The sequence below is a fragment of the Necator americanus genome, chromosome X, assembly GCF_031761385.1.
Source record: "Necator americanus strain Aroian chromosome X, whole genome shotgun sequence".
Lineage (NCBI taxonomy): Eukaryota > Metazoa > Nematoda > Chromadorea > Rhabditida > Ancylostomatidae > Necator > Necator americanus.
Window position 1 is genome coordinate 6,828,123 of NC_087376.1, and position 21,453 is coordinate 6,849,575.

At 38.0% G+C, this 21,453-nt stretch overlaps 2 protein-coding genes across 3 annotated transcripts; both read left to right on the forward strand.

Moving 5' to 3' along the window:
* Window positions 1-265: 265 nt before the first annotated feature.
* On the forward strand, window positions 266-6,350 carry RB195_021674 (uncharacterized protein; the record flags this gene model as incomplete). Of its 2 annotated transcripts, none has more annotated exons than XM_064208536.1 (3): window positions 266-350; window positions 1,556-1,652; window positions 6,140-6,350. In XM_064208536.1, the coding sequence occupies 3 exons, from the start codon at window positions 266-268 to the stop codon at window positions 6,348-6,350; spliced, it is 393 nt and encodes a 130-aa protein (XP_064064417.1). The 2 variants fall into 2 exon arrangements, with proteins under 2 accessions (XP_064064417.1, XP_013292419.2); XM_013436965.2 differs by lacking the exon at window positions 6,140-6,350 and adding an exon at window positions 415-507 and having other exon boundaries at window positions 1,556-1,656.
* Window positions 6,351-10,223: 3,873 nt separating this feature from the next.
* RB195_021675 (uncharacterized protein) lies at window positions 10,224-20,947 on the forward strand (the record flags this gene model as incomplete). The annotated part of the gene is made up of 32 exons (XM_064208537.1): window positions 10,224-10,283; window positions 10,378-10,446; window positions 11,202-11,268; window positions 11,401-11,522; window positions 11,590-11,730; window positions 11,785-11,871; window positions 12,578-12,649; window positions 12,765-12,917; window positions 12,993-13,131; window positions 13,200-13,276; window positions 13,372-13,515; window positions 13,831-13,929; window positions 13,986-14,172; window positions 14,235-14,335; window positions 14,400-14,467; window positions 14,526-14,654; window positions 14,753-14,888; window positions 15,517-15,606; window positions 15,668-15,739; window positions 16,408-16,497; window positions 16,550-16,711; window positions 16,802-16,920; window positions 16,978-17,107; window positions 18,047-18,193; window positions 18,253-18,360; window positions 18,864-19,005; window positions 19,067-19,151; window positions 19,210-19,278; window positions 19,341-19,408; window positions 19,817-19,919; window positions 20,641-20,787; window positions 20,857-20,947. 32 exons carry the CDS (start codon window positions 10,224-10,226, stop codon window positions 20,945-20,947), a joined length of 3,474 nt encoding a protein of 1,157 aa, XP_064064418.1.
* Between the last annotated feature and the right edge of the window lie 506 nt (window positions 20,948-21,453).

Here is a 21,453-nt window from a genome sequence, read left to right on the forward strand (position 1 = left end):
ATTCTTAGACGCGTTCACCAAAATCCACGTTTGCTGTTTGCAGCTGCATATTTTGGGGGTTTCATAACATATATCCATAAAGAATCTTTTTTATTAGTGGAAACGAGCATCAACGAGTGTTAGCATTGCACAAATAGAGCTTATGCTCCTACATAAATGTCTAATTGACGGTTGCTTCATTGACAACGTTCGGTGTCACTTCACATCACCTAATTCCTAATCTGAAAAAAAAAACGCAGTAACGATAAACAACTCCTAGCAAATCATGCTTCGTACGCCCGCCCTCTTCAGCTACTCCGAGGATGTGGGCGGGACAATCCTGAAGCAGTTGCAACATATTCATCACACGGGTTGGTGCATTTTACCTCATTTCTGGATGGTTTCAACGGAATTCGACAAAAATCAAAGTTTCAGCAACGATGAAACTCTTTTTCGTGTTTGTGTTCATCTCTTGCCTTGTTGCTGGTGTGCTACCGTTCCGAGGAGGTCATGGACGACCGCTTTACGGTATGTGAAGTTGAATATTGTGGATGTTTATCCATATAATCGTATCCGGCTGCGTGTAAGGAAACGATTTTGAGAGAAAATATGTGTAATTTTATTCAGTGACTCTTCAAACCATTGCTCTGAATCCGAGAAAAAGAGGAAATGTTCGCGAATTAGCAGCACTACATATAACGAAATTTACTACACAAGGGATTTTGGAACTTCCACCTTTCTTTGATGATTGAATTTCTTTGACTTCTTTTCTCATCAGGGATTTCTTTCAATACATCTAGCGAATCTCACCTGCTTTTGCCCATTAAACTGGAACTAAGGGAATCCGTGTCGAATGCAGAATGTCAAAGAATTCTCGAATATACATCGCGAAAATGTGAACATGCTCGATGAGAAAAACCCACCATAACGCTGCAGAGGATGAGGATGAGGTTGAGGACTTTTTAGAACTACAATAGTTAGTGTTTTGCTAGTTTTAAAATCACAGGAGATTTTATACGCGGTTGAAATTCAAATATTTCAAAATTGATACTTGACTTTGAGATGCACACATAAAATGTTTGGTTGTCCCATATGTTTCTTCCATGGGTCACAAACATTTTTTATTCACAGTAGCCCAAATTCTGAACGAAATGATTTACGAATCTATCAGATTAATCGATGAATGTAACTGATCTCTTTTTGTTAACCGCATTGTTTATTAAAATGTTTTATTGCTGAATAAATACTAAAGATGTCAAAAAAGGTGGAAAGAGACTTGTATAACTACGTAATAGAATACTTCTGTTATGTTGTAAATTTTTCGTTATCGATTTTTGTTCCTCTATGTCATTTTTTCCTTATTTGGTATTTTTGTTCGTTGATATTTCATCTCAAATATTACGTCCGTTACGTTCATATTTAATTGGATCAGAGTCAACTTGCTTTTTGTTATTTTTTGTTATTTCAACAACAACAAGTCAAATTAATTGTGTTACTTTCAAAAAAGACAATTACAGATGGATAAAAAGCAAGGTTTCATATGAAATTTTTCGCTTTGGAACTTTATAATTTCCAGGAGTGATCGGAGACGTCAACTTTGGCGACGAATCTGTCCCTCTTCGCGGATTTGAAGGCGTAAGATCTCGTGGAGGTGCACGTGTATACGGCTCTTGGTGAACCAATAGAAAAATATTTGATTGTTTAATTGGATTAGTTTTCTCGAAAAATGTCAATTGCTGTGTAATAAATATTGCAGTATGTATTACGATTTGGCCTTGTAGATAATGATTCAAAATTTTTTTCTAGTTTCTTGGCTAAGAGTAACATTTTGAAAAGTCCTTGTGAGTACACATGTTTGATAAGGATACATGATAATACACGATGATGCACATAGTGGTTTCGCCAATGCATTTAGAATTTGCTGAAATCTTTCGAAATTCAAAGTTCGCAAGGTTTTCCCTCTAAAGAACTTCCACTTAGCATAAGTGGCTGAATCAGAAATGTCGGCGACTTTTGGGAGACCACCCTGATCTTTGGCTGGGACCATTCGCGTAGGTGAAAACTACGGCATATTCTGGAGCTATTGAGGCGTATGAAGCAGGACATTGTTTGGAATTACACTACTCTCCAACGCATACATTCAGGGCTTTTATCATCCGGACTGCGATAATTCAGGATAGCTGCAAGCATGCATGACATTCAATCGGGCAGACTCACTTCAAGCCAAGTTTCCACCAACATTCAAGAAGACGTAAAGAAACACATTAAAAGAAGATGTAGTAGTTTTTTTCTTATGGAAAAAGACAATTTGTGGAGACTTATTTCTATGGCAATTACGTATTTTTTTTTAATGAAAAATATGTTTTTTAAATTATATATTCGGGTTATTAGTATAATATAATATAATATAATATAATATAATTATATTATATTAGAACGGGGTAAGATGAGAAGATAAGAGAGTATAACAGAAAGTAGATCATGAAATCAAAGGAATTATGGTTCCTACCTAAATTGTGTGTTATAGAGTGGACCTTGAAACCTAACAATAACGATTATGTTCACACAATTTGCTTATAGCATGGATGTGGAGTTTTCTCCTTCCATTGGGTTGTTTACCTGACGAAAAAAAAAGAATCATGAAAAGTTTTCGCAAGCAATTTGATGTGAAAAGTGGAAACTTTGCTGAACGATAATAGGTGGAGGGTCCATTGTCAAAAAAAAAAAAAAAAAAAAACTCCTATATGTGAAAAAATTGGATAGAACGATGATGGAAAAGAAGAGACACCGAACTTCTTTGATGTTTTCGAGGGATGAGTGGAAACTTCTACGTGGTCCCTCTCACTTTTTTCTCTTCACACTTGTTACTAAATTACTGCATTTTCTCATATTAAAACAATTTTTTGAAAGAATATTTTTGAGAAAATGAGGAAGGAAAATGTTTTGACTGTTCTATAGACATTTGCTACTAAAATAAATCGGAGGACTTCAGAGGATATAATGATTTTCAGGGAATTTATCTTCATTGTCCCTATAGTTACACAGAATTGTTATAATGTACAGTGTGATGTTTTTAATAGGTTAAAGGCATCACCCCACGAATCTGACGTGATATGGGTTTCCGATAATCAAAGACTATACAGGACCATAGATTGTAGAAACGGGTGGGATCCCGCTCATTTCTTCCTATAGCCATAAAAAACGGCCCAGAAAATGCGGTTTCGAGCGGTCCGGGGCGCTGTTCTCCACAACGAGTTCTATTGGAGCGCGCCAGCCTTGCGCACGCGCCGCGTCTTTCGGGCCGTTTTTTTTAATGGCAATTAGGGAGAAATGGACGGAATCACCCTCTTCCCCACAAACTATAAGTATAGGTTAACCCACCTGAAACCAGTACTATCCCAGATTCGTGGGGTGATGCCTTTAACTCAAGTTAAAGTCATACAAAGTCACTGGCGTATCAATCCACTTGGGGTGCGCCAACGCGTTTTACTGCAATTCGCAATCGTTGAGGATTTGGAACGCGTGTTGGCCAATACAATGAAATGCGGGGGCCAGCCGTTAATCAAGCCACTGTTTTTATCCTCCCAAACACGTCTGGTACCAATTTATCGACCCCCGAGGGATGAACGGCTTGGTTTGGAATAGGGCGGCTTCGAACCATCCACCTTCTGGCTACAGCGGACCTCTAACCAACTGTGCCACACCCGCCCTCTTAAAACAAGTTCATAGAAAAAAATCAAAAAGTCAGCGAAATCGTTGTGGTATAGAACCGGAATGGTAGTGGCAGCAATTCCTTCATTCCGCGTTCCACTTTTTGCAATTATGTTTTGAAAAAAGTCTTTATTTTTTCAAAATTAACATTGGCAAATTCCAATTTCGCGCCCATCCTCTTGAATAGATTCATCACCAATAAAAAGTTGTTATTCATAAAATTCTCGGCGTATTGTCACTGGTTTATTGCAGAATACATATACCAGACTATCGACGAGTTATTTACGAACTGTTGTTGACATGGATGAGGACTAAAGAGGGACTCTTCACCACTATCACATATTCAGATGCCTCAATCCGCGAATGCTCTGAGATGGAAACTTTTGATGTGCCTGGTGAGATTACAAAATCGAGTTAATGCTCGATGATGCTAATGCTGTTGTTGACATGGATGAGGAATAAAGAGGGACTTGCTGCTTGGTTGCAAGTGTTGGGATATCTTAGTACTAAACGGGAACGGCCGCTTTTCAAGTACTGTCCAACCGAAGTCAAATATTCACACTTAGTGATTATTTCGATAAGAGGTTCAACACGTGTCTGCACGATAGGTCTGGTTCGAAACCTCCCCGCCAACCAAGCTCTTCATCCTTCCGGGGGTGCCGATAAATTGGTACCATACTTGTCTGAGAGGGTAAAAACACTGACTCTATACATCGGCTAAGTAACTGTATAGGCCAGACACGCGTTCGTTAACCTCAAACGATTCTGAATTAAAACCAACCGTGGTGGCTCATCCGAAGCGGATTGATTAACTCCAGATGTTTTATCCTTTCAAAGTGTAGCGTTCTGAGCATGGGAAAAAGATGTCGATTTTCTCGGTGATTTTCTCATATTCTGTAGCAGAACAATGGCCTCCCAACCCATCACACGAATATACAAAAAAAAATCTAGTTTTGTAGTTCAAACGTTCTCATATCTTGAAACCTCGGCATACTTTTGTCTATGTTTTCTAATAGTGCGTCCACGGGGTTGTTAAGCGGAACCTTTATTTGTGTCACGTTTCGTTTTTTTTCGGGCTCTTCAAAGGAGTAAATACAGTCCTACGTTTATTCCGTCAACTGCCACAAGATTCCAGGTCAGTGTTTCGATAATCGTTCAAGGTAGTGATAACTGAAGACGTATGGAAAAATAGTCTGACGTAGTGTTCCACCGGATGTGCGGCAGTTGGTAGCACGCACTTGTCGTAGCTCAGTTTACCAACGAATAAGTATTGCTGTGTGTGGATCACTAGCGACGATATAGATGATTTGATCTACACACACAATATCAGGTAGTTATAGCTCATAGAGCGGTTCAAATAGCAATGATTTTGGATCTTCTTCAGGTGAACAATGATTTACTGTCATTTTAAAAAGTGCAAACAGAATAAGGGTGAGGAGTTTTCCAGTAGTGACGACATGAGGTTAGAAGCTAAAGCAGAGAGTCAGGAAGCGCCTCAGATCTGTTTCTGCAATGCAAGGTGTTGTCTATGTACACTGATCATTTTCATGCGTATCTCAGCTATAGGAGAGCTATGCGTAGACGGCTTCATAATTAAGAAATTCGACCTCGACACTGCCATGGAACTTGCGCACGTAGTTGTGGCAGTCATCGGAATTATTGGATGTTGCTTCCGCAAATCTATACTAGTGTTTATTCTTGCAATCTTCATAGGTATAGTGGGAGTACTATCATTCAATCTATTGTGAGTCCTATCTCGACGATCAACTAAAATCTTTCAGCAATTGATAGCATCCTCTTCGTCACAACCAGGATAATTTTTGCACTTCTATTCTACATGGCGTACGTTGCATTTTAGCTCCATCTACTACAAAAATGGTGATTGGAAAACTAACCACAAATATTATTTAACCTTTTGACGATGACGTGCATTGTCGTCAATGGGTTAATCCCACGATGGCAGCAATTCTCCCCTCAACTATTCCATGAATAATAAGTGTCATGCAGTGGAAAAAAGACGCGAAACAGACACAAAGTTCAGAATTCTACTGTCTGGGGTGTTGTCCGCTTATAACTGGCATAGGCGATTCACCCTCAACAATGTCACGCACAAGCAATGGCAGGGTTCCACGCAAATCTGCGAAATGACAAGAGGAAACATGCGCCTTTCTATAAGCGAGAGGTGGGCATGATCGTAGTCATGTCACAGACTCGTGACCGTGAAATAACAAATCTTCACTTGCAACGTAAAACGATCTATCGCCATATACCAGAGGAAGAATTCCTTGTCTAGGGCAAACGCTTTGAAAAAATCACAGTGAGGCACTACAAGATCTATCTGAGATGATAGTTTTACATGGCAGCAACACATACACATGGAAACATGTGGTCTTAGAAAAGTTCGAATGATAACACTTGTCAAAAAAAGTCCGAATTGCAACATTTTCAGGCGGTCTGGAAATTTTCCCGCACAATTGAGAGGGCTAGCAATGGATCAACGATTAGCACCAGTATTGACGATGTGCTTCATGATCAGAATTGAAGAACCTCTGCTGTCGCGTACTCCAATAATGAATGGCACGCACATCAATGATTGTTTCATTATAACATCAACACAGTCCAAAATGGACGAGTGTTTACGAATATTCAACCAACAATAGCACTACATAAGACTCAGAGGAGAAACCTCAGAAAAAGGCTGGCTTTCTTACCACAACACCCAAATAAATGCTTGAGATGGCATTATTAGAGTAACGTGGTATCGCAAAGAAAGTTGGAACATCTTATTGTACACCAAATCGGCACATCCGACTGCAGCAAACGCGCAGTGATTCGCTATATGTTCAAAACCGCTAGTGAAATATGCAGTGGCAACGAAGAACAACATGAATCACGAAGGCTATCCTTGAAAATTGCATGTGCTAATGACTATAAGGTACTTTCGCGTTACCGAGGAAGCCGCACTGTAAATAGCAATGTTCCACTCAAAAACAAACTTTCTCTTTGTCTTCCCTTTATTTCTGACAGTGTCAGTGCCGTCGTTCAATGCAGCACTGCTCATATACAATCACACGATGTCATGATTCTGGTAAACACTCCTAAGGCAAACATGAAAAGCCAGATTGTTAGGAAGAAATTATACGATATATAGTGCATTTGTGAAAAATATTTTTTTGCCCTTACAGGAAAACATGTGACTGCGCACAGATTGCGGTAATATATGAGATTGAGTGCTTGATGTGGAATGCAACATATATTGAGGAACAGGTAGGAATCTTGGAGTTAGAATTAATGAACGTGAAGCAGGAAAACGGCGCAAAGGTTCGATAATACCACTTGGAAGGCAAAGACATGAGGCCCACAACGGAAACGATTATGATGTGAAATGCGTTATACTGGCTCACGAAACGGAAGCGTCATTAAGAAGACGTTGAAGGCGCTTTGGATTCCTAAAAGAAACCTTTCAATGAGTAAGATGAATGAATGCTTTTCGATAACGAATGAGTTATTTCCACTTTTGCCGCTCAGTGAGGAGCCCATTGTTCACCTGAAGAAGGTGCAAAATCATTGTCATTTGAACCGCTCTATGAGCTATAACTCCCTGATATTGTGTGTGTAGATCAAATAATCTATATCGTCGCTGGTGATCCACACACAGCAATACTCATCCGTTGGTAAACTGAGCAATGACAAGTGCGTGCTACCAAGTGCCGAACATCCGGTGGAACACTACATAAGACTATTTTCAATTTTCGTACGGCTTCAGTTATCACTACCTTGAACGATTATCGAAACACTGACTCAGGATCTTGTGGCAGGTGAGGGAATAAAAGTAGGATTGTTCCAATCAACCTGTATTTACTCCTCCGAAGATTGTGAAAAACACGAAACGTGAGAAAAATAAAGGTTCCATGCAACATTGTTGTGTAAAGTTTAGGCGAAATTCCAGTGAGCTTTGTTCTTACTTCACACTACACGTGTTTTCAAATAATTAAATAAACATATAAAATTCACAAAGTGTCAAGGTGTATGAAATTTTCTTTGAAGACATATTGCATTGATCTGACGTTGGCAACGGTGTAAAGGTTTGAGTACATGACTATAGGTTCATTACTATTCGCGTCAACTGACAAGGAGAAACCTTTCATTTTAGCTCTATTACCTAATATAGTTATTCGTTTTTCGCCTAAAACAAATCATAACTTAAGGATCTAATACTTCGCCTTATTAGAGATTCTACTTTAGTCGCTCCACGCAGTAGAGACTGACTCACTGTAAGTGCCCGTAGATGGTTGCTCCAGGCGGGAACTGTGTAGAAAAGGAAGCACAGCGGTTCTATTTCTCGAGTTATCGTTTCGTCACCTTCGTTTGTGCTTTTTCTCTGTTATTTGAAAATACCCGCCCCGAATTAATCATATTGATCAGCGCGCGTCTGCGTCACGTTGATGATGATGCAGCGGCGAGCGGAACTATAGACATGATAAGGACAGATGCACACACAGCTCTCGTTTCCCCAACATGCTAGGTTTGGGATGTCAATGGAGAGCAAAGCATTTCATATACATGTCATGACAGCATTTCTAGAAAATTTCTCCGCTTTTCCTTTCGACTTTGAAGAGACAACCCATATGTGAGTGCATAAAAAATTAGAATGCTGCAGAAGTTGCTGTGATAATTACGTCGGATTTCTTAGGTAGAACTGTGAACTCAACGAGTGTTTACATTAAAAAAGACTTTACTCAAGCATATGCGCTACAAGAAACATGTTGTTGTTTCCTGTAATTTACTTGCTATCGTTCTGGGATCCCCTCAACAAACGAGTTTTTCTTCTGGATACTCAGCATAAAGAAGGGGATTGACGGCAATTGCTGTTTCTTTCACTATAAGGTTTGTTTAAAAAAAACCTTAATTTCTCAAGCAGATTTTGATTGTTCTTAGAAGTGAACTCACAAATCCACAACGTATTTCATAATGAATAATAGCTATCCGGTAGCTTCCATCAAATTAGACCACGTCTTCCAGGAGTCCCTCTGCATATATTTCGGAATGATTACGAATTGTCAGGAAATGGAAACAACCGCGCTTCGTCGCAATGGAATTCGGAGGCATAGGCGAATTGCACATTAGCACCGAAGTCATGATGACATTTCCCTCTTTATTCTCTTCTTTTCTCTTTTTTCGAATGTTCTCTGGAAGTCACATTAGTCGTGGTATTTATATATGTCTTCAAGGAGAACTTCTTGCAAAGGAGATATCCCCTAGTAACTCAATTCTCTAATAAGACAGATATTTTGGACCTTCCGGATACTATGTATTAAGAGATTTTGTGGTTAAAACTTGTGTGATCTACACGTTGTTTCACCAACAGAGCATCAATGTGTTCGCGACGGGATCCAGGAAAAAGCTAAAAACACATCCTTTTTCTATGGCTCATAATTGAAAACACTTTATATTTACAAATGACTATTCTATCAATACGAATGATTGTCCTTTGATGGACGAAAATGTTTTCATGAAAATGCAGTTCCACTAAATCCAGCCGTCATTTTCACAATGAAATAGCAGACAGTCAGCAAATAGTTTGACCTTCCAGTTGATAAGCATAGGTGGATCCACTTTTTCTTAATATATTTACACTTCAGAGTGAAGAAAACAGATGGACGTCGAAGCGTTTCCTATCAGTCCATTAGAAAGACGATATCAATTGTGTTTTTATTCCTGTTGTTGTTGTCCTAAGTCAGTGAAAGATTTAAGAACTACGATACGATAGATTTATGTGTTATGTAATGATTATGTTCATTGTATATATTTAAAGTCTTTTATCACATCCGAACGTACTACAATCCTCCCTGCCTCGTACTTTTACGTTATGGATGTCGTTACACTTGTCCTAGATGGAATAAATCTTCGATTCCTCCAGATGTCCCATAGTATGGCTGTGATTCGTATGAGTTTAGTTCCTGATTAAATTGGTTTGATTATTCCGTTCAAATCGTAACTTCCTCATAGACTACTGTTTTCATTCCAATTATCTCGTCCTCATTATGAATTCACTCAAAGATCCTCCTCCTCTCAGTTGACAGCTCAAACTTCGCGATAATACTAGATTATCGTAAGCCTTAACCTGTACCATAGTTCAGACCAACATTTCCTTAACTTTTTGTCCTACACGTAGAATCAGATTATCCAGATATTTTTCTTCAATACAAAACCATGGAAGTTTAAAATCGCTTCCAATAGAATATGGCTTACAGCAGAGTCCACATCTGGGTCCCGAAACGGCTATCCGCCGCCGATATTTGTTCACAAATGTTATCAGCTGTTTCATAGCTCATTTCTGTTAAAAATATTCTCACATTTCGAATTCGAAGTCATTCCTTTACTCATTTGTCATTTTAAATTCCATTTTTGAGAATACGTGATTCCGTTCTCATTCGGTTTTATGCTTTGTCCGTCTTCTTTCGTTGTTTTGATCATACCATAACATCAGTCTTTCAGATGTATTTATATGGGTAGGTTTTGTATGTTAATCGATGGAGTTCTATTATATTTTCAACGTTGCTCGTGGACAACGTTTCCATATTGAAGTTTCGGTTGGTTTTCTCTTATATGCGTCAATCAATATGGTGGATGTCTTCATGTTATTGCCTTCTTTAAATCCTAAATCTTACATGCAAAATATTTCAGCCGCAGTGGAAAGTACGCCAACTTCAAGAAAATATAGCGCATTTGACGGGAATACGCGTTGACGATCAGGTAAGTGTTATGGATTGAGAGTTTCTCGGTGTAATTAGATAATGTGTTCCCAACGTTTATTTTCGTTTAATTTCTGCTGATTCTTAAGTGGAATTCCATATTAGCTGCTCAGGATATTGTAGCCCTTTAATGGTTTTTGAATTTTAAACTTGTCTCAACATTAATCGACTTTTTTCCGCAAATTTCATTAAATTTTTGTACTGTTCATCTTCTTATCGAAGATATCTATTTCTAGCATAAATTAGAGAGTTCTAGTTTTCCGTAGGGTTTCGATTTCGGGTTCAACCTTACTAGAACTCTTCCAATTATTCCGGATTATCTATTTGATAGCGATTTATGACGACGTATTTCGGGAGCTTCACAATGATTTGATGTTTTAGATATCAAAACATGAATGTTTGATTCGGAAAACGTTAGATGCGTTTCTTTAACTGGTTGTTTTTTCTTACCCTAAAATTCTCATTTAAAATTAGCTGTTCCACTCTATGAATGTTGACTTTGTGTCGACTTCTGGTGGACCTTCTGGGTTGACAGTTTGAGGATTTCTGATAGAAGATAATGAAGCACAATGTTGTTGTGCTAACGTAGGCTAAACTAGCGCATATGCCGAGTGGATTTAAGTTTGAGTTCAGCTGAATTGTTGCATCAACATACAAGTAAACTTTTAACTAACCTTACAGTACTTCAAACAGTTTATCTGTTTCTTCTTTTTGTTGTTTCATTAGTATTTCTTTCTATCAGTGCTATTTTTTCAGGTTCTATTGAAGGCATGCGGTGAGATTCTAGATAGCGAACATCTTGTACAATTAAATCCTTCTGAGAGTAAGGAATTTGTACTTCTGTTAGTAACATGTTTTTTCATTACTGTTTCATTGCTCTCTCTTATCCATTTTTGTTTATCATCAGTAACTGTGACAAGATCTGATATGTGCAGAAGGAATTCTTAATGTTTAGATAATCCTGATGCTCCTGTTTATCTTTTTCAACGAAGCAGCCGTCATGAGAAAGAGGACAGTCGACATTGGGACCAAGAAATCAATGAAATCACTAGTATAATTGATGTTTCCATTGAGAATGTGTGTATACGTGCAGATTTTTATTCATTACTAAATGTGATTTTAAACTTCTAATTCATCTTTGAAGGCATCTCGTTCCGAGCAAGATCCGGATTTGCATCGCGTCTATCTAAATATCCCATTACGAGCTCGTGAGTGTCGAACTGCATCTCAAAATGCTATCCATGCTTGTGCACGTTTTGCCGATGAGCATCGTCTCATCCATCAGGTGTCATCTTCTGAGCTGTTTTTATACGTTTCGTTGTTGAAAATTCCGTCTCAGGGTTGGATGGCTCTTGTTAATAATATGGATGACTCAGTTGTTCGGCTTAAGAAAAGAGCTGCTAGATTTCAACATCAAGTTGAGAAGGTTGGGGTAGCTATAACTTTTTTTTCTTCGCTTTATTTGTTCACTTATTTGTTTTAGTAGTGTTGTTGAGCCCTCGCCAGAGAACTCCATCTTTTTGATATTATTCTATGTGTATATGTATTGAGCACTGATATCCACAATCCGTTCAAAAAATCGCTATTTCCGCGCCGCGTTCACTCGACACATTTGCTTTCGGCGAGTCTACCGTAGGCGTCTGCGCTATGAGACCTAGACAGTGGTACATTGGTAAACATTACGAACGTTTATAGCTCACAGTTTTTGTAATGTGTTTATCTACACGAACACATTAACTACATCGAACAAATTCATTTCAATACATATTGCCTTTGAAGTTGACAGTGACAGAAACTGTGGGAATAGAAGTGGAGACGATATCAGGGTTCGTACAGATTTACTTAGAAAGTATACGTTATTCCAGTACAGCTTTACCACAAAATTAACAAATTACTGCCAGACTTTCACTCCTAGTGACAAAACAAACGACATGATATATAAGACAAAACAACTTTGCTTCCTTAATAAATAACTCTCAGTTTTAAGGGTAGTATCGTGTTCATGTATGTATATGGTGGACTTGTTTGCAGTATTAAACTCTTCAAATACAAACTTTCCACTTAAACGAAATTTATTTCCTTACGTGCCTGAGTCAAAATTAAGGAATGAATGAATTATTCTTTTTTTTCAGGTACGTCAACAAAGAGAGAAGGCTACCGAACTTTTACAAGGTTTCGATGGAGTAATAGAACAGCTCAAACAAGTGAGTTTTGTCATCCTTTTAACTCGCCTTATCATGCCTCTGTTTCCTCTTTTTGTTTTTGTTTGTGTTTTTTTTTCTTTTTTGAAAAATTAGTGAAGTATCCAAATATGTGTAGATCCGTCTTCCTGGTGCGCTGCTGGCTTATTCTCGTGGGCAATCAGACCGGTCACTCCATTCCGATCTCTCGCTATATGCATGGATTTCGGCCTCGGACCCTCAACACTCACTGCAGGATCTCGTTGAGCAAGTAAAGGAACAGATAAACAGCGTAAGTAGATATTTCATACCTTTCATCAAGTTTCCAGTATTTTCCAGTTTATTTAGAAAAAAAACCAAATTGCAGTTTGGCCAGTCAGATGCAATGTCAACTGTGCAAAACATCGAAAAAGTGGTGGAATTGTCCAAAGATGTGAATTGTCGTGAGATCAAAGGAATAAATAAGAGAATGAGTTACTTGGATCACCACCTGCGACAAGCTGAAGGTGCTACTTGCTCGTATCCCGATATCGGAAACATCGTTTTATTACAAATTTAATGTAATCCCTTTCAGAACGAGATAGAGCTATTAATACGTTGACGTTGAAAATAGTGGAAACTCCAAGTCGGATTGATCAGTCTTCACTTGAAGTATGTTCCATCTTTATTTTCAGAGTGTATTAGATATCATCATTTCAGATTTTATGACTATTTTGGTTCCTATATCGTTTTCAACTTGATTTCAGGAATTGTTATCTGAACACCGCTATTTGATGAGTCAGATTTATGCGGAACTCAAAGAACTTCGTGTCATATGCAATCATTTCTTCAAATCCAAAGTGGAAGTGCTAGGAATTCTGAGGATGCGCCTAAATTCGTGGATTGTTCGGGTATTTCATGTTTCGTTTGGTTTGAATTTAAATACAACTTATGATTTTGGCGTGGAAAACCTGCGCTAACCTCTTTTATGCTTATCTTCCATTATTATTAGCTATACTGTGAAGAATGCAGTTCTTTTTTGTTTTATCAGCTTTATTTTCTTATCTACCATTCAATCGGTTTTCGTCACTTACGTCATTAACATGAGAAGTGTGTTCTAGTCTATTTATGCAAACTTTTCTTTCTAGAGAGAGTCCTTCAAATGATCTTTGGCAAATGTTTGCCGAGACAGAGATTTGACAAGGAATTAAACATGACAATTATAGGTTTACGATCGTCTCCTCCATGCGCACAATGAAGTGCTTGTGTTTGAGGAGAAGTTCACAGGCTTAAAACAACGTCTTGACTTAGTTAGACAGATTAAGGTTAGTTTTATATAAAATGTGATGCTTTGATGGGCTTTGATGTCATTCGTTTTGAGGAAGCTCCGATGATGTATGCCACTGCTGTTAGTGAAGTGGTTCGTCGTCGTACTTTTCACAAGGAATTCGTTTCATGGCATTCTTTGCATGTGGATAAGTGTGTTGCTCTTTCTGACGAAGAATCACAAATTCGCGCTCAATTTTCTGCAAAAATGGAGAAACATTTCCTCCGTGTGCTCTTTCATGGTAAGCAGTTCTGATTAACCACTGACTAACTTATTATTCATCTCTGAACAGTACTCGTATAGGTATGTTTGATTCACTGCCGACGTTTTATGTGAAGTCGCTGCCGAAGTTCGATGAATCTCTGGGACCGATTGATATTGACCATCTTAAAGAATTACGGAATGTACGTCCTTTCAAAAATTTCATAGTGTTTCTTTGAACGATTACAATTCTGTAACTGTATTTAGAGTGTTGAGGACTTGAAACAGTATCTGAAAGTTACAGCACCTCAAGTGTTTTTCCGCCTCAGCGTTAGGTTTGTTTCCTTTTTCCGTCTGCATCAGTGCTTTCCTTCACCATTTCTCTCAATCCAGAGATCCATCTATGCCCTCTCCGATTGTGCAACATGGGGTCATGCGACGAGAAGAAAGCTTTTTTACTGCAGACCCGGCATTTTCATTGTCTACATTGACGCGAAATTTCCCTAGTACAAACTGGTTGAGGTACATTTCTTTAGCACTGGTTCTCATTAAGCAGTTATTCTGTGGCCCCTTCAAGTGTTGTTTACCTTTGATTTTACCACGGGTTTTCTTTATTTAAGTACTGATGATGGAATGGATTGTTCTCCTTCCACTATGCCAACGTTGCTAATGACAAAGTCTCCTCTTTCAAGAGTTGGCTCATCTTCTAGCTTGAACATGCCAGCGGCTCCATCTCTAAACCAGTTGTCTATGCTAGTAAGTCTAGGTGTTTGTTTCATTAAATGTTCATTTATTTCCATGTAAACAAGCAGTTGTTAGATTTTATCTGTTCTACATCATTCCATAGATATAGTATTAAAAGTGAAGCTGAGAAGCTGGTAATAATAGTTTGACTTGTTTTGGTACACATACGTGCCGTGTGAAGCTTTACTTTTGGCGGACACTTAATAAAAAAACTTTTCTTTTTCCCTGACTTTTTAAGGAGAATTTTGTTTTTGTTCTCTCATTGTTACTATTATTTGATGCCCTCATACCATTTCGTTGATTAGTTTTTCTAACGTGAAAGAACAGTGCAAAATCCAGGTCCCTGAACAGCTTGAAATGAAAAAAGTCGTTGCAAATAAGTATCAGATCTTTTACTCTCGTAATGTTTGGTTCCACGCCTGTTATTTTACTGTCTTGAGAAACACCACCTTCAGAAAATCTGTCACAGTTTCGATTGATTTGGCAGAGTAGGGTGGGGCCTGTAAACCACGTAGTCCCATTTTTGTTTTTTTTCAACCTCAGCGAATGAGTAGTTTTCTCTTTTTTTGTTATATCATTTTGTTTTTTTTCTCATATGTGCCACCAGTTTTTGATGCGAAATTGATTGGGATTTGTATAGGGTGAAGAGGACGAGATACCCACCCAGTCATCATCGACTTCTATTGCTAAAAGTGCACCAATCCAGATTCCTACTCCACAACCGCGGCAGGTATTATTTTGAGATGATAATTGTTTTTTTTTTCCGAGTTTTTTCTTAACTGCGTGTTAAGATGTCGGAGAAGTCTAGTCAGTTCAGTACTCCAGATGACCATTTTCATACCGCGGATCCAATTGAAGAGCGGGTTTGTATTCCAGTTTTTTGTTTCGATTCAGATAGTTTGTTTCAGCCATCGCAATTTCTGGCTGCCTATTTAGAGTTGTTAAGAAATTCGTTACTTCGGTGTCTCGCTGACGTTATCATCTCTTCATTTTCGTACTTCTTTTAGCTGTTAGAAATTACAAATGAAACGAGGCTAACAAAATTTTCGTTTTATTTGATCCTTCAACATTTCCAGACAACAGAGTTGACAGAATGTTGCTGATGAAACTAGAGTATTTTGTTTACCTGTACGTTCAAACTGGGCCAATTCAGTGAGGGAGTGGTGGTTGCCTCGTTTTGTACTGGATGCCTCATTTTGTCTGTCATACTTTCATACAAATCAAACTGACTTCCCTTTTACTGTCTAGAGGTTAACATATGTAAGAAAATATGTAAGAACATTGTTTGAAGTTGAATGGAAAAGGAAATTACGAGGAGTACAAGTTTTTTTTTTCTTTTAAATTTACAACCAGTGTGCAGCAACCGCCCAACTTTCAGCAATTTCCCCTTTTACTGTCTAAAGGTTAACATATGTAAGAAAATATGTAAGAACATTGTTTGAAGTTGAATGGAAAAGGAAATTACGAGGAGTACAAGTTTTTTTTTTCTTTTAAATTTACAATCAGTGTGCAGCAACCGCCCAACTTTCAGCAATTTCCCGTCGATGACTTGACTAGTCGATCGCAAACTTTTTATGAAGCACTCAAGCCCACAGTTGTGCAGATTCTTTCATTGTCAAAGGTAGCTGTGTATTAAAGCTAAGTGAATCGTGCTTAATTTACAATATTTCCAGGATATGCTCGATCTGCGCGCTGAGTTATCAAAAAACTACGATTTCTTTAAGGAAAACCTCACCAAACTAGGAGAGTTAACTGGATCAGCTCTTTCAGAGCGGTTAAAGCAAGTTAAGGATTACTATGACACTGAGCTAGCTAAAGCCAGTGAGGAGCAACAAGTACTTTTCTTTGCAATATTTTTAAGTTTTTTAAGTTTTTAAGTTCACCCTAAAAACCTCTATAGTAATCTAAATCTGTAGTCCTTTCAGCGTTTTGCATCCGAGTTACAACATCAAGTTGTTGAGTACCACAAATTAGAGGCTCTTCATCAAGAAGTAAAAGAAAGTATAGCTCATGATCTAGCATTGCAGCAAAGCGAAAAGGAAAGGTATATTGATATGTTCTTCTTTGTGTTACAACTTAAAAAAAACTCCTTTCTCCGCAGACTTGTTGAAGAAGTGGTGCATCTTGAGGAAAAAGTGAAGAATGTGAGAAGTGAAACGTATAAGGAAGGTATAATCGCTATGGAATTGGAGAAAAATCGTCTGAGCACCGAATATGAGGAAATCATTGAGGTAATGTGTATATAGTGCTTGTTTGCAGAGTCATATTATAACGTTCTGTTGACGCATTGACGGCACTCTTGGCAATTGCACCACTTTTTTGTCCAGTCTTTGATGAAGGTTCTTTTTGAAGGGATTCTGATTTAAAAAAAAAAACGGCAAAACTTTGCATCCTGACCCTCCTTTTTTTCGCAATTTTTCGAAATATATCATAAAATATGTTATCAGGTGCTGTGTTAGACGGACAATCCAACACAAAAACGAAATATTCATTCAAATGGATGAGTTGGGAGTAGACCTCAAGTTATGCGCATCGCTGAAGTTTGACAGAAATTAATATCTTATCGGCAAAAATGTAGTTTTTTTTTTTGCAACTCGCGTCAATCAGTTCTCGCTATGGTTAGCGGAATTTAACCTGATACCATAAATATGTTGGATCTTTGTTTAGAATAGAATTGCCTGAAATTGAAGTTTTTAGTCGAAGTGTACAAAATGGAAATCACAAGTTTCCAAGTGATTCGCTTCCGTGCAATTTTGCAATCGATCGACCAGTTGCGATCTATATTTACGATGTCACGTGATCTTCGCGGAGCTATTGGCACTGCATGCGTTGGGAACTTAGATCCGGGAGTTTTCAAAACGCGTACTTTCCGGCTTTTTTGTTGGATTTTATGTGTTTCGTCATTTTCTGCGTTTATTACAAAATCCAATTCTGCTGAGATCTCAAATTTCATTATGACATTTGATGTTACTTTCAGTTCGCTTTAAGCGTTGCTTAGAAGGTTTATTTTACTTCTTGATCTAGAATAATGGATTAATTTTGCATTGGTTTTTTTTTCGAAGAGTCAAAACATGATTACTGTGGAAACTGCATCTCTGATTTTCGTTCTCTTTTTTGAATTCGAATTCCATTTAGTAATTTCTAATTAATCGATTGTTTTTGTCTTCTAGGCTAAAGATGCCCAAATGCGTGAGTTGCAAAAAGAGCTGGAGAAGAAGAATGCGGAAATTGTCCGACTGCAGTCTGATCCAGAGAGCAATGCTTTCAGGAAAAATGTTATTGCAGAGATTCGTAACGAACTGGAAAAAGAGTCCAAAGTATGTACCTTTGTGATGTACAGTTTCTTTAAAACATTCTCATATTGTGTTGATTTCAGAGCAAACTGGATTTGTTGACGAAAGGTATTACACAAAAGAAAGAAGAAGAATGTTCAAGGCTAAGAAAAGAGTTGGAGTACGAGAAAAGGATTATGGAAGTTGAGAAAGTAATTTCCTCATTCTTTCACTTTGTGTTAGATTGCTAATGTTGTTTTTAATCTCTAACTTTTGAGGTTCATGTCTTTGCTGAAAGTGAATGTGTTATCAAAGTATTTCCTATGCAGTAACTTCGTATCAGTATCATTTGCAAGTTTTATTGGTTCAGAAGAAAAAAATGGGTTTGTGTAAATGTTGGGCTGCGCGGATTCACTTCCCCATAAATGAGCTTCCAGAATACATACGATGGAGCACATAATTTGAATAATCGGTTTGTATAAAATTAAGGAAATTTATTTCGTAAATTGAAAACTTGTGTGGTCGCGTAAAATTTAAAAGAATAGTCTTGCAAATTGAATGGAGAAGAACATCCTAGAAAATAGTCGCGAGGTTGAAATAACTTTTGTGAAAACTGAAAATACTGATTATATAAATTTTTGGTTACTTTACTTGCTTGGTGTCCAGTTGCTTTGCATCCACTATGGTGATAACAATGCAGTATATCAATGTTCAGAATTCTTCTTTGAAATGGCTCGCTGTTGAACGAGATCGTCTAAAGGAATACATAGCAAAAACATTACCAGACGGGGAGTCGGTGTGCAAAACTGTTGAAGAAGAAATAAATAATGCAGCAGCTGCAGAACAAGGAGAATACAGTAAGAACTAGGTGCTACCCATGCATCAATTAGGAAAGTCCTCAGATGATTTCACTTACAGGGGCAATTTATGGTTCATCTACTGCAACACAAACAGACATCTCGTATCCACTGATTGTTGTTCCAACTGAGGAAGGTGTTGTGAGGTAATATTTCATGGATAAGATCCTCTTTTCTTTTAAAATAGATGCTTATCTGCTTCAGCCAATATGGAGACATGAGAGAAAGCGTGTTTGCCGTCGAAAATCTCCCTATTGCCGTAGAGGAGTCTGTGTATGTTTTTTTTTTTCTTCCGTTAGTCTTTTGTTTTCCTCGGTGTATTTCTATCATTACAGATTCATACCTACTGATGCGCCGATTTCCGAAAGCGAACGAAAGGAGGTCAACGTTCAAACAAGAATAGGTGCAGTTTCTTTTTTTGTTTAAAATGACATATTTAAGTGGTCATTGTATCGCATCGTGCTACAGTAACATTTTTGAAATCTATATATATATATATATATATATATATATATTTTTCATGCTCATTTGCATATGCTTATTTTTTCAGTGGAATTTGACTTTGGGTATTATTTATAAATTGAGAATATGACGTTACTATAATGCCGTTTTTGTATATTTCTTATTGTATATGTTGAACCCTACAGAGTGTTTTGTTCGTAGCGGAACTATTTTTCATGATTAGTATCTTAAGTAGATCTAGTGGACGGTGCGTGTTTCGAATATAAAACCGAGATTAGTGCAATAATTCATTGTGTCAGCAGTGGTCTTGTTAGTCACTTTTGATTAAAATCAATGATAATAATTGTAGGCCTAAGATCAATGGATCGTATGGTGGCTGTTGAAGATATTGTTGAAGGATCGACAGTGTTGGTGATTTGGAATGATAGACACAACGCATATATGTTGTTCAGGTCAGAAGTTTACCACGTGCTATATTTATTATATGTTGCCATTGTAGGCAATTTTTCAGTGTTATATTCATATTTTTCCTACTGCTGTTTTGACTTCACGCATTTTCTTCACTAGATTTTTCAAAGCTGAAATCTATACCGTTCAAGAGAATGGTTACAGCTGATTAATTTAATCAGTGCGAAACCAGGGCTGATGTAACGGAATTGACTGCACGGTAGATGGTTCGAAATCGCCTTAGGCCAACCAAGCCTTTCACCCCTCCGGGGATCACCCATCCGTTAAATTGCCACCACACTTGTCTGAGGGGATGAAAACAAGTTGATACATCGACTATGTCCCACTAGTCATTGCTGTGAGTAGCGTTCATTAACCTCAAACGATTCTGGAAGTTGAAGTCGAGCGCGTTGATGCATCCGAAGCGGATTATGCTTTTTAACACAAAAGTGAACAGCGATATATGAGAGGATATATATGGAGTCATAAAATGATTTTTTCTTCTGAATTTCCTCAGAATGTTCCACGCGCGATACCTATGTACGTACAACTCGTTAAATGAATGTGACAACGGTTACTTAGCGTACTGATCAGTAAGGTAGTGGTTTCAATGCTGCAGTTATGGAGTGATTTGAATGATCGCATTCCCACATCTAGAACAGCCAGTTGATCTGCTATCTTACCTGAGATGATAAGTTGATTTTACCTAATCATTTAATTTTCTAGCTCATCGACTTACAGTCATTTTGTGAAAGAGTCATCAGTTCGCCGTCTCGGCCTAGCCACTACTCTTCCGAATGTACCTCGCCGAAATTGGATACTCGGAAAAGTGTCCCATCTTGATCTCTGTATAATTCGTAAAGCAGATAATCGGTGGGTGTCGATCAAATCTATCAATTATTTCCTCAATTCACTTCCTTATACAAAAGGAAACACGTTCAGCTATCGTCTGCCTGTCGACACACGGGTTTACCGCGTCGATGTCGAACCTTTGGAGGGCAGAATTCCGCGCGCGGACCGAACTTCGACGTGACCAACGGGATTAAATGTGTCGGTTTTACACACAGCTGTGGGCTGCTTCTTTCTTAGTCATCCTGGTAGTATTATTTTATCTTGCTTTTTTTCATAATGACTTGATCTTTCGCAAATCATGCTCTCTGACAAGTGAACTTCTGGTTATTATTATCCAGAAATTCGTACAGATTTCTTTGGGGTATGCTTCCTGTATGCAGCTCAAATGTATATGCTTCTCAATGATATTGGTGTAAACTACGTTCTTTTCGGTGCCGCATGAATGCATTTCCATTTGCCTCTTTCACTAAGCGCTCTTTGTAATTATGTCAATCCATGTGGTTGTACAACTGCGTATAAAATTTCTTCTTCTAGGAAAACCTCGTCTTTTCTTGTATTTTACGGGTACAGTTGAATTCTTTTTTCTCCTAGTTTTTTTTTGCGCAGTTTCTCGTTTTTTTTCAAACATTTGCAACAATGATAGTTGCACCGGTGGTTTCTTTTTGCTAGCTCTTTGAGATGTCCGAT